This window comes from Centruroides sculpturatus, unplaced genomic scaffold (assembly GCF_000671375.1).
Source record: "Centruroides sculpturatus isolate CEXI.00-Female unplaced genomic scaffold, Cexi_2.0 scaffold973, whole genome shotgun sequence".
Lineage (NCBI taxonomy): Eukaryota > Metazoa > Arthropoda > Arachnida > Scorpiones > Buthidae > Centruroides > Centruroides sculpturatus.
Genome location: NW_019385487.1, coordinates 26,543 through 39,109, shown reverse-complemented (window position 1 = coordinate 39,109; position 12,567 = coordinate 26,543). Strand labels below are relative to the sequence as shown.

At 34.8% G+C, this 12,567-nt stretch overlaps 1 protein-coding gene across 1 annotated transcript in view; it reads right to left on the bottom strand.

Moving 5' to 3' along the window:
* The window catches only part of LOC111639443, a 30,700-nt gene that overhangs the window by 5,586 nt on the left and 12,547 nt on the right, over positions 1 to 12,567 (bottom strand). The window contains exon 4 of the mRNA XM_023385334.1: positions 3,799 to 3,892. Within this exon, the coding sequence (XP_023241102.1) occupies positions 3,799 to 3,892 (94 nt within the window). The remainder of the gene's footprint in view (positions 1 to 3,798; positions 3,893 to 12,567) is intronic.

The following is a 12,567-nucleotide window of genomic DNA, read 5'->3' as shown; positions in this document are numbered from 1 at the left end:
GGGCATGGTTAAAACTCAAGACAGCGTAAGCACAATTATTCCAGATATTACAGGTTCCGACAAGTAAAGAATTTTTATAGTCATGCCACAAATAAGCTATATATTGATTATTGACCATTTGTGACATGCTATAACGAGCAAAAATTTAAAAAAACTAATAGGTAGGTTTAAAATTAATAAATACAAATGTATTCTGACAGTGAATGAGTTAATTATGCTTTCTATTTGCAAAACTCCTCAACCTTAACACAAAATAAGAAAAAAAGTGAATTTTTAAGAAATTTGCGGGATTTCCCGGGATAAGAAAAATTTCCCGGGATATTTCCCGGGTTAAAAAAACAACCGGGATCCCGGGATCCCGGAATCCCGTTTCAGAAACCCTAATTCTAGCAAAATTATGTCTTGGAAAGTATCGAAGCTAAGTTTTGAAAAGAGTATAACAAAAATAAAAATCTATAAAATATAATTTATTTAAATAAAATTTTCATAAATATATAAAATAACAACCAATATTTAAAATTTTTATGAAGCTTTTTAAAAATATTTGCTCATGAAGAGACATTTTAAAGTGTTTTAAAAAGAGTTGCGTGAATTCTACACAATTTTCTTTGAATTTTATGGAAATTTCAGTAAGGGAAATATCCACTCTAAAACATTCTAAAATAAAACGAGCTGTTAATTAAATTCCCCAAAATTACTTTTAAATATAATTTAAGGGAAATTAAAATTTCCCTGAAATTTTTCAGGGATATATTTCGAAACTTTTCCAAATATTTCATTAATACTCCTAGATATCCCTAACATGTTGCAAAATTTTCCAAAATAATCTTTGAATTTTTCATAAATTCTTCAAGTAACTTCCTCTCCTTAAATTTTTCTACACGTTTTCTATATTATAAATTTCCTAAAAATAACCTAAATATTACCTAAATTCTTCTAAAATTTCGTACAATGTAACAATTATCTTCCTAATTTGTAGTCTAAATTAGTTTATTGGATATTCAGAACGAATTATTTATTTTAAATATGCATTTAAAATATTACAATTAAAATCTTACATAATTCCAATAAATTGTAACGTTACATTGAAAGAAAAATTAATTAAGAATTTTTTAAAATTTGCTTTTATAAAAGTAAATTAAATTTTTATCTTTATGAAAGAAACTCTCAAAAATTCTATTATTTCCCTAAAAAAAACTTTATAAATCATTTATATAAGCTGTATTTAAATATTATGAACAATTTAAAGAATTTTCTAAGAATCTTTGTTATGATTGTTAAGGAATTTTATAAACGAATGTTTTTTTCCTTAAATTCCCTAAATACTCTCAAAAACATTTATGCAATTCTCTTGATATTAATTTAATTAACTTTTGTGCAACATGAAATGAAGTTTAAGAATTAGCTGAATATAATAATTATTAACTAAAACTGTATTTTTCCAAATTATTTTCTTAAGATTTTTTATAATTTCCCTAAAGCTCTCTTTTTTTTCTCTCTCTACATTTATATTTTCTAAAATTTAAATAATTTCTAAACATTTTTATAATCTAAATGTCTAAATAATTAAAATATTTCTACCAATATCGTTATATATTAGTATTTATATACATATTTTTAAAGTCCTTAGAAACGTTTTTCTTTTTAATTGTTTGAATATTTAAGAAATTTTACAGAAATTCTTTATATACATATATGAAGAAATTTGAAAAAAGAAATTTCATTAAAATACTTGATTTTCTCTAAATATCCCTAAATAACCTAAAATTTCCCTACAAATTATTTTAAGTTTTCCCAAATACTCCTATTTAAAATTTCTCTACTATCTCAGTTAAAATTATAAAATTTACCTAGAGCAACGGTTCCCAACCTTTTTCGGATGGCGACCCCCTTTTTATAAAAGCCAAGTGACCCGCGACCCCGATACAATTGAAAAAGGTATTTTTAATAAGGTAATTAAAAAAACAGTAAAATTACCAGTAGTTTTTTAGTATAATTTTATTTTAAATTATGTTTAATAATTAATTTAATGAGATGGTTGAAATTGCATGTATTATTAACCAGCCTCAAAATTCGCGGGTGAGATTTTGTTAACGCCAACCTCATGTCATTCTCAACATTTAATTTATTTCTCTCAAAACTCTCAACACATGTTTCAACCAACTGTGACAGAATAGCGTACCTAGATTACATTTATTTTAATTTTTTAAAAATACAGTCGACCCCCCCCTATAACACGGTAGATACGTTTCTGTTTTTATGAATCCATTTCTTACGAGTCTAGCCAATCATAGCCTGGCACGTATGCAGTTTTCGGACTACGGCTGTTTGAAAGGTTTCTTCCATAAAATTAATCGATTCTAGACTAATTCGACTCAATATTTCCAAAATACGTATAATTTTTTCGGAATAATCCGTATAAACTATGCCATAAACAAAAAATTGTAGGATTACTTACCGAATGTGCACCGTTTGACTACGTCGTTGCTTAAGCTTGTTTTCGTCGCGGAGATTGCCGTCGAATGGCGCTCACGTGCTTCCTGATAAATCATTTTTTTGCGAAAAATTCGCTGAACTTTGGAGACATCGTTAATATAAATATAATTATTATGGACGTTAAATAATAAATGGATTTTAGTAGATTTGCTGCTCGTTCAAACTCAACGGTTTGTGAAATCCTGTCGCGACACGAGTCAGCGATGACGTTTTACCGAATTATAGGAGGTTTTTTTAGCATGTTTGTACGAATACTGTCGCATTTTTTTCGCCGTGATATAGGAATCCGAGCTATAGGAACCCGAACTATAGGAACCCGTGTTATAAGGGAATCGACTGTATATGAAATTATTCAAACTTCAAGATACCATTAAAAATAAAAATTGCATTATAGTAAATATTTTTTTTAGTTTACTGTATAAGTTGGCGACCCCACAGAAAGCCTGTCACGACCCCCTTCTGGGTCGCGACCCATAGGTTGGGAACCCGTGCTCTATTAGTTTGACTATTTTATAAAATGATAAATATCAAATAAATCAGTAAAATAAAATTGAAATTCTGAGTTTTATCACATCTTCCGTTGAATCAATTCTATTAATTATAATTAATAGAATTGATTCGGCTAAATTTAAAATACATGAACGTAAATAACGCTAAATATGGTTAACTGCGATTAAATGCGAGTACACGAAGAAAAATATAGGCTATTTTCACAAAAATTAGCGACTAATCTAATTTCTATGTCGCTTGCCTAATTAAATAAATGCTTTGTTTATTTGTTAACCTATCAACCGTCTATCATTCGAAAATCTGGACACCTGTCGACTTATTCGCGACATCCCCACTCGAAATAGCTTTCCTAAAGCCATCCAAACACGAAGATTGGGCAACTCCTACTGACCCCTATAGGAATTGTAGGAAAAGTAGGAATTGACCCCTTGGCCTTCGGCATATCTCACACTAGACTTACTAACAATGACAGACGTGAAAAAACTTTGCAAAATATGTGATAGTTCAAAGCGTAAAGGTTACTTCACGAAAATCTGATCTAAATTGAAACTCAAGTTTAAATGAAAACTAGTTTTCATTTATGGCTTGAGAAAAATATATCATGGCTCATCCTACAAAGTCTGTTCACATTAATGGGCATAATCTAACCCATAACAGTCACGAATAAAAAGTTCTGATTAACAGCGAGAAAAGAAGATTTAAAATAGATATTTTTTCCTCCTGTTCTTTGAATGCCGACTGATGAGTTTATATAAAAGAAACTGTAAACATATCTGTTAAATAAGAAAATACCTTTGCCTTCACTTGGAAAATCTGAAAATCATAATTTTCTTTGAATCGTGATTGAAAAAATGCAGGAGGAAATGGTAATGTTGGCTTTTCACATCTGTAAAAAAATAATTTCAGTATAAAATATATTCTTTTACCAATTATTAACGAAAACACGAAATTAAACAGATATGGTTGCCTTACAGTCCTTAATTCTAATTTATCATTAATTGTCTACTCGGCACAACTTGTTATTAAACCTTATACTGGTGTTTTGGATATTGACACAAGGATGAGAACTGAATCAGAAAAACAAAACCGAAATAGGGTATTTAAGAACATGTAAGGGAGCAAAGATTACCTACCTGAAAGTATAAGCAGGAATCTACAAAGACACGATGTGAATAAATAAGATAAGACAATTTTATCATCTAATATCAAATTTAAGAATTATAAATTTAAGAAATTATTGAGAAAAAAAGAAAGAAAATATAGAAATAAAATACAGTGGTAAGTTTTTGAAGATAAATATAAAAAACTAATTTAAAAAATGGGTTATTCGTCACTTATAAAAAGAGAAGAACGGAAGAAAAAGTTGATAATAAATACAACCGACATTGAAATACCAAGCTCAATAGGAAAAACAATTTAGTTAAAAATTAACTACAATGGACTGACGATAATGAAAAAAGAAGATTTTGCAGGATTTACCGAACATCTATTATGAAGAATCCCAGAAGTGAAACGAGACATAACAAGAAAAGGTATGCAAAACATTATACGAAATCAAAAACTAATTTAAAAAAACTTTAAATAAAGCAAAAAATTATAAAAGAACAATTAGATAATGTTAAAAAAAATGTTAGTAGAAAATAAATTAGAATTTCTACAAGAAGATAAAACGAATCAAACAATAATTATGGAGACAAAAAAGAAGAAAGAATTATACAAAAAGGAAGATGTAAATTATTAGAAAAAGATCCATGTAAATGCGTGTCAAACTGCTTGAATAAAGAATTGAAAATTTTAAAGAAACGAACTTTAATAACAGAAGAAGAATTTAAAAAAATAAAAACTGAAAATAGCGGAATACCGAAATTTAACATTAGAGTGAAAACACACAAAATTCCTGATAAGGGGCCGTCCATAAATTACATAAGGTACTTTGGGGTGGGTGGGGTCAAGGATTTCTTAGGATTTCTTACTCAAGGTAGGGGTAATAGAGATCATCTTACGTAATATGTTTATTTTTATTTTTTGATCTCGTTGAGTTGGTGGCGTTTTGAATTTGGCTTCAATTTGGCCGTTTCTATTAAGAACGCTCGTGTGACGTGATAGAGTGATAACGCTAACAGATTCACGCTCTACACATTTTTTGTCATGGAAAAAAGGCCGTGTGGTGGTTTCTCTCTCTCTCTCTCTTTTATTAAAATAAATGCACTACTCCTATGGGTGTATAACACTAAGAATACATAAACCAAAATACATGATACAAACTAAACATAAAATTAGTATTTGGCTTTTAATGAAAACTAAAATGTAAAACTAAAAATTATAAATTATACATAGTCTTTTCTTTCATAGTTTTTGAACATAATTGTAAAAAGCATCAAATAGTAGTTTCTGAACAAGCTTATCGAGTGGACATGGCCACTTGAAACCAAGCAAAAAATTTCTAATTTCAGAATAAGTCTATCTTGATCATAAATTGGACAATGATAGACCATATGGATCGACGGTGTCTAGGTTTTCTGTAGAGCAAAAGCAAGAGGCAGCTTCTGCCTGGTTATACATCGTCAGGTGCTTCTAAAATTACCATGTCAGTAAGTAGTTGAGCAGTAGCAAACGTTAAATCTATAAGTAGTGATGAAAACCTGCATGCAACACTAGGAAATATAGTCTTGTTATTCTACCAGTTTTACTGCTCAACTGCTTTTACTGATTCCACTTTTGCATAGCGTTGTAACGAATATATTTTTTAAAACTGCTACGTGAGAGAGGGATGCTAGTGTAGTCCAAATCAGTGTCCTTTGCAGCTAACTTAGCCTCAAAGTCGTCTTTTTCATTTCCTAGTATGCCAGTATGGCCAGGAACAAATATAAAAGTTATCTTATTTACAAGATTTTAAATATGGTGCTGGATATATACGATTTTATTGCTATTCAAATTGGGATTTAATGGAGCTTTTAGGACAAACTGAGAATCGCTGTAAATGTTGATAAACAATGTTTTGTTTGGTAGTGAAGTGACCTACTGAACAGCTTGGTAGTCAGCATCTTCAGCTCGATAGATGGAGGTATGTGAGAAGTATTTGTATCTTCTAACATATTTTTGGCAAAATATGTCAGTTTTTCAGGAAGATACAGATACTTGAGCCGACAAGAAGGGAGCTTTTGGAACCATCTGTGTAGATATTAATGTCTGCGTGGCTATCCATTGAGAAAGCGGGTGACACCAAATAACCTTGTTTAAGGAATGATTATCAGAGATAATACGGTAATTGCAATGTGATAGCGTATGAATAGCCGTAGATGGGAGTAGACACCGTTGTTGAGCCTTAACGTTTGTAGTTCTGATGTAATAGTTTAGAACCTTTTCTACAATACATAGCGGCAAAGGAAGGAGCTATGCTAGTATCAGAGAGGCATTAGTAAAAACATTTCTGCAGCACTTTGAAATTCTGATGTCAAACTGGCTTTGAAGAGAGAGTAATTTACTTGCTACTGAATTTTAACTAGTTACTTGACCACAGCCAGAGGCCACATAAATTAGCATTGGTTATATTGTCCCATTATATAAAGTTTTATAAACTTTATTATTTAGTCCCCAGGTGCACCTAGCACATTTTTGCAGAGTGTAGTTTATTTTCTTGGCCTTAGCCAAGAAATAATCAATATGGCAACGAAATGTGGTTTATCTCTATTCTCTCTTGTTTTATTTTGTATGACGTTTCTGTTTACACGTGCACTAACTAGTTGATCTGTCAAAGTTTTTTGCGTCTTGTGTGAAAATTAAAAGTAATATAAAAATGAATATTATGACGTTGATTAATNTAAGTAAAAACATTTTTATAACCTTTTCGATTTTTGTTTCTTGATTTTGTAACTTTCTGGTCCTACTTTTTAATTTTATTGATGTACATTTGAAATATATTAAATTTCATGGTCTATGGTATATTTGATTTGTAATTTTTTTCGTTGTTGTTTTAGGCCCCTTACCGCTCAGAGAGCACAAAGAGGCCATTGACTTGTAATTGAGCACCTTTAGTATTTGCATACGTTTTATAAATTTTTTTTATAATCTAAAACATTATCATTTATTTTAATGATTATGTCCAAATAATTAATACAATTATTTTTTTTCGATGTCAGACTGTGTTCTCTACTGAGTTAGCTGGTTGTAAAATTAATTCTTCATTTGTCTTTCTACTATGAAATAAAATGATACAATTGTCTACATTCCTAATATAATATCTTATTCCTTTAATGTCCTTAATTTTTTCGTCTATAATTATCATAAAGATCTCTGCAAGTGATGGGCTTATGCCTGTGCCCATTGGTATTCTGTCAATTTGATTATAGAACTTTTCATCATACTGGAAATAATTATTTTTCATTACTAACAAACACAATTTAATTATCCAATGTGGAGCCTGAATTTCCTGTAATGAATTTTCAATATTATTTCTCGTTATACTGAGATACATATTTTTAATATTTAAAGACATTAATTTCATATGTTTATTAATTATGATTTTTTCATTATTTAACCTATTCAATAATTAATTCATCAACATTTTTAAGACTGTAATCAGAAATTTATAACAGGTTTAGCTTATTTTTTAAGAATTTTTCTAAATTATAATAAACATAATTTCTAACATCAATTAATGATCTATATTTAGGGGCCATCCATAAATTACGTAAGTGTGATTTCGGCCATTCTAGACCCCCACCCACCCCTGTGTAAGAAACCGTTATATTTTCTTCGATTCCCTCTCCCCTTCCCTATCTTACGTAATGGTATGGTTTTATAAAAAATTTTTTTGGNTACTATATTAATATATATATGGAAAACAGTATGCAATTAGAGAAGTAGCTGATTATCCAGTCATATTTTCTACCTTGTTCTGTTCAAATAGACCGCAAAATTCGAATCCAGTAAGTGTTGTTATTAGTGGTTCTCTCTCTGTCCCCCTGCCACTCCGCTGGCTTCATCCTGACACCTCGTCTTCGCCAGAACAATGAGGCTGGACGAAAGAATAGCGAGAGGCTGCCAGAAAATAAGCTTCTTTTTTTAATCTCCCCTAGTCTTAGCAGTGTGTTTACGGGTTATATCAGCGGTGAACTATGCAGAGCTGTTTTTACAGCATCCCCTATTGGAGGACGCTTCTCAGTCACACCTGGACTCCCATTCCTTGGGTCCTGGGCATGGAGGGGTAAGGGGGTGAATGTCTTTGTTTTCTAAGTCTCAGCAACCGGAGGAGTCTTTTCACGTCTTCCGTCCCCACTGTCGTGAGTGTAAAGTCAGGAACAATCAAAGTGAATTCGAAATTTGACAGGCCCCGCTGATTTCAATCAGTCTAGGGAATGGTTTCCCACGATTTGGCCACAGAGACCGGTCTTTTCTCTTAGACTCTTACTTCTTGTCCCTAGCTAGTCTTTTGTTCCCGTTCACTAGTAACACATCTATTGCCATACTTCTTTGTCTCTTTTCCCCATCATTCTCTTCCTTCATCCCCAAGTACTGTCTGAAAATCCTCCGTTTACTGCGTCTCCCTAATGGACTTACCCGACTTACATTGTCTCACTCACTGCTGTTTACTTCTATGTAGAAATGATACATACGCTTTCTCAGAGACTTTTACGAACACTGACATCTGTAGTTCCCGTCCTCTCCATTCGATTCAAGCCGTGTAACTGCCACAATGAGAAGGAATCGTTAAAAAGTAAAATAAATACAATCGCTCAGTTCCTATCCTTTTGTTATTAATTGATAAATAGCTTTAGTTATAGACCTAAACTTTTGTCACTCTAAGATTTAAAGTATGAGCATCAGCTCAGTACTTGTTATTCGGAATTTTAAAAAAATTTAAAAATATAAAAATTTAATGAATTCGAATGAACAATTTATTTTAAGAACTTTATTTTTTAATTATTAACAATGGAAGTGTTAAGTAACAATAAAATTGTTAAGAGAAAAGGACTTGCAAGATTTACAGGCGCAGATGCGATTTTTTTGCGTTTTTCATTGCGTTTTAATAGGGTATGTCACGAGAATATACACTAAGAAGGGATTTTTCGAAATTCCACCAGCGGGGATGAGGTTGTTAACACTTCCCCCAGCAGAGAAGTGTGAACAATGGAAGTGTTAAGAGAAAGCGACAGACAAGATTTTCAGACGCAAATGTGGGAAACCGAACATTTTTTAACCCATCTAAAAAGTTTCTAATTATTCTGGAAACGGGGACCTAATTCTTGCAATCTTTGAAAACAGGTAACATTGACTATAACGTAATAATCTTAATCTTCGCTATCATTACTTTTTGTCCAAGCAACGCCGGACCTATCTGCTAGTTTAATTATAATTGTGATCCAGCCAAAACGTATATTGGAGAAACAAAAAGAAAACTGGGAATAAGAATAAAGGAACATACATGTCCAATACAAGGTAATTATGCGAATTCTGCTGTAGCAGAACACTGCAATAATAGTGTCTGTAAACTAAATTCAAATATAATAAAAATAACGATAAAGGAATCTAATAATAGAAGACAATTATTTGAACATATATACATAAAGAGAGAAAGCAGTAGAATGAAAAATAATTTAGGACACATAATCCATCAATCATGGAACGCAATAATCGACGACGCATTCAAACAGCAAAGAGTATAAATAGAAGATAGCAGTAAGAGACAATTAGCTTATTAGCTTAATTCGAACAACTCTTAAATTAAGTTATTTTAAACAAATATTAGATGGTTGGCGTTTGGCACGGTGAAGTGCTGGTGAACTTTTTGCAAAGGTGACTTTACAGGAGTGTGTTTTTTCGTTTGGAGAAACAAGTGCCAGGAGTGAATCAAGGGTGGTCCGCACCTCCGAATTTCTTTCATCATATGTTCAAGAACAGGAATAGTTGGAATTTCAATTTTCCGAGCTCTTCTGGCGTGATTTTCTTCGAGACTTGACTCATGTAGGAGAGTTGTTCAGGTGTCTGACGTGCAGTGGAAGGTTTCCAGAGCACGGGGGCATATCAGTCCCTGCCAGGTAGCCCTTGCTGGAGCTTTGGTATTTCTTCCCGTTGATAGAAGTAGAAAAATTCCATTCGATATGGGCTAGCCTTCCGACGGATTAAACATATGTGATATTCTGGGAGGGGATCATCCCCTTCACTGCTTATGGCCACTGGAACTTCATGCTGCCCTTAAGGGGTACTTTACCCACCCAGAGAAGATACAGGACATTCGATATACGTGCAACGGCCTTCTTCTCATAAAAACACAAGACCATGACATAGCAGAGTTGGCCCTTAATGTCACCCCCCCTGGCAGGGACCCTGGTCAGTGGCCAGCTTGCCTCGGACTGTGCGTTGACAGGCTATTACTGCGAGGGGTGGACACTTTCTTAACTGCCCACGAAATATATGACATGCTCACAGAGGAGGGTCTACCAATAATAGAGATACATCGGTTTACCCGCAAAGACAGAGATGACATGGTCCCGAGCACAACTGTCATGATCTCTCAATAGCCAGTGTGACTCCCCTAGAGGCTGTGAAATTGTATTACCAATTGTTACACATGCAAACAGTACTACCCCCAGCCGTGTTTATGTCACTGCTGCCTAGTCTTTGGTCATGGGTGGAACTCTTGTCGAGGGAGCCAGAAATGTCTCAAAAGTGGAACAGATCATGATGAGGTAGAGTGTACTGACCCAGAAAGCTCTTGTACCAGGTGTGGTGGTAACCACAGAGCAAACTCCCAACTGCTCCACTTACCAAAAGGAAGTGCAGCTGCTGAAACTAAATACGATATGCAGATGCTCCTATATAGATGCAAAGGGATTGCTAAGAAATGCCCCAAAGTCATATGCTCAAGTGGCAGCTAACACACACAAAACCCCAGCAGGAGGGCCTGAAAAGGGAAAAACTAGGAAGGAAAATTTGGCAGAAACTAACCGGAGGGAAGCACAAGCAGAGATTCAAACCTTAGCGAATAGGATTACCCAACTGGAAACAGTAGTCAAAGCTTTATGATTTGAAATACGTCAACTTCGAAAGTTCAATAGGCCTAGCCCCCAAAACGAGGCTTCAGAGCTGCTGCAGGAAGACAGTCCTCAGGAGCAACCAGTGTATTTTGTCTTGATTTTTAAATGCCAGCCCCTCACAGAGTGTCAGGCTTGGACCTCTAAACTGTCTAAAAAGAATAAAGGAAGGGAGAAAGTTTAGATATTCCCTCGGCTACTTCGGAGTCTGAAGGCCAGCCCTCCGATATGGAACTTGGCACTACGACGGCCTACCAAACAACGACCTCCCAGTGGATAGATGTGCTGCATCCCCGGCGAAGCAGTCTAAACTCTGCCAGTGGTCTTCAATACCCACCACACAGAATGCCTGATACATATAGTGAGATGAAAGAAATCCAGATGGTACACTGGAATATTCCTGGCCTTAGGCCTAAGAGGAACCTCTTAATGGTGGAATCGTGGTTTAAAGAGGTGAACATTATCAGGGCCGTGCGGTAGATTTTCTAAATATGATGCAAGTCTTTGAAATTCTGCCCCTTAAATGTTTTTTATGCCGCGGCCACATCTCTGCATCATAGCACGGCACAACCCTGAACATTATAATGGTACAGGAGACATGGCTTAAGTCAGGGAGTGCCTACGCCCTGTCATGGTTCAAGATTTTCAGGTCAGACTGCGATACATTCCCAGGGAGCAGGTTACTTACGGTTATAGCTCATAGATGGCCAGCCCTTACGCCTGGTCCAGTCATCACAGGGTTGGAAATCCTGAAAGTGCAGGTGTACTTTTCGGTATTCCCCTCTATCTTATTAATGTGTATGTCCCTAAAGGGATCCAGGACCAGGATGAGCTTGATGTCCTTACACGTGACAACTATTATCTAAGAATTAGAGATGGGGACTGGAACACACACCACCCCTACTGGGATATGGGGTGCACCGCCCAGATGCCTCGGGGTGTGTATTCTTTGATTGGCTGGAGACAACAGAGCTGAGCTGCTGGAATGCAGGTGACCCTATTTTTTTCACGTCTTGGGTGCCATGGCAATAGACCTGACATTATGTTCTCCAGACCTTCTAGGATTTGCTACATGGCAGATGAGCCACAACACTCTCACCAGCGACCACGCCCCAATTCGATTCAGGTTGACATTCCCAAACCTACAAGATGGGCAGAAGCAGCCCTGGATACGAAGGAGAACGAAATGGAGCAGATACAAGGCACACTTAGAAGACTTCTGGGAATCAGAGATAAACCTGACTGCGGGAGTGCAGTACGTTTATTGGCCAGATCCAGGAGGCGACAGAAGGATATAGAAGATGTCAAATCTTCCCCCCAGGAGCATTCTCCATGGTGGATGCCTGAGTGCAACTTAATCTAAGCCAGGAATAGAAGAGCATTCCGGAAGGCACATCAGCTGGGATCTCTCCTCTGGTGAAATAAATACAAACAGCAAGGTGCTTTACTTCAGTAAACCATTCGCTGGGCACGACGGGAGTGGTGGGGGTAAGTATGCGCATCCCCCAACACAGTCGACTAGCTACCG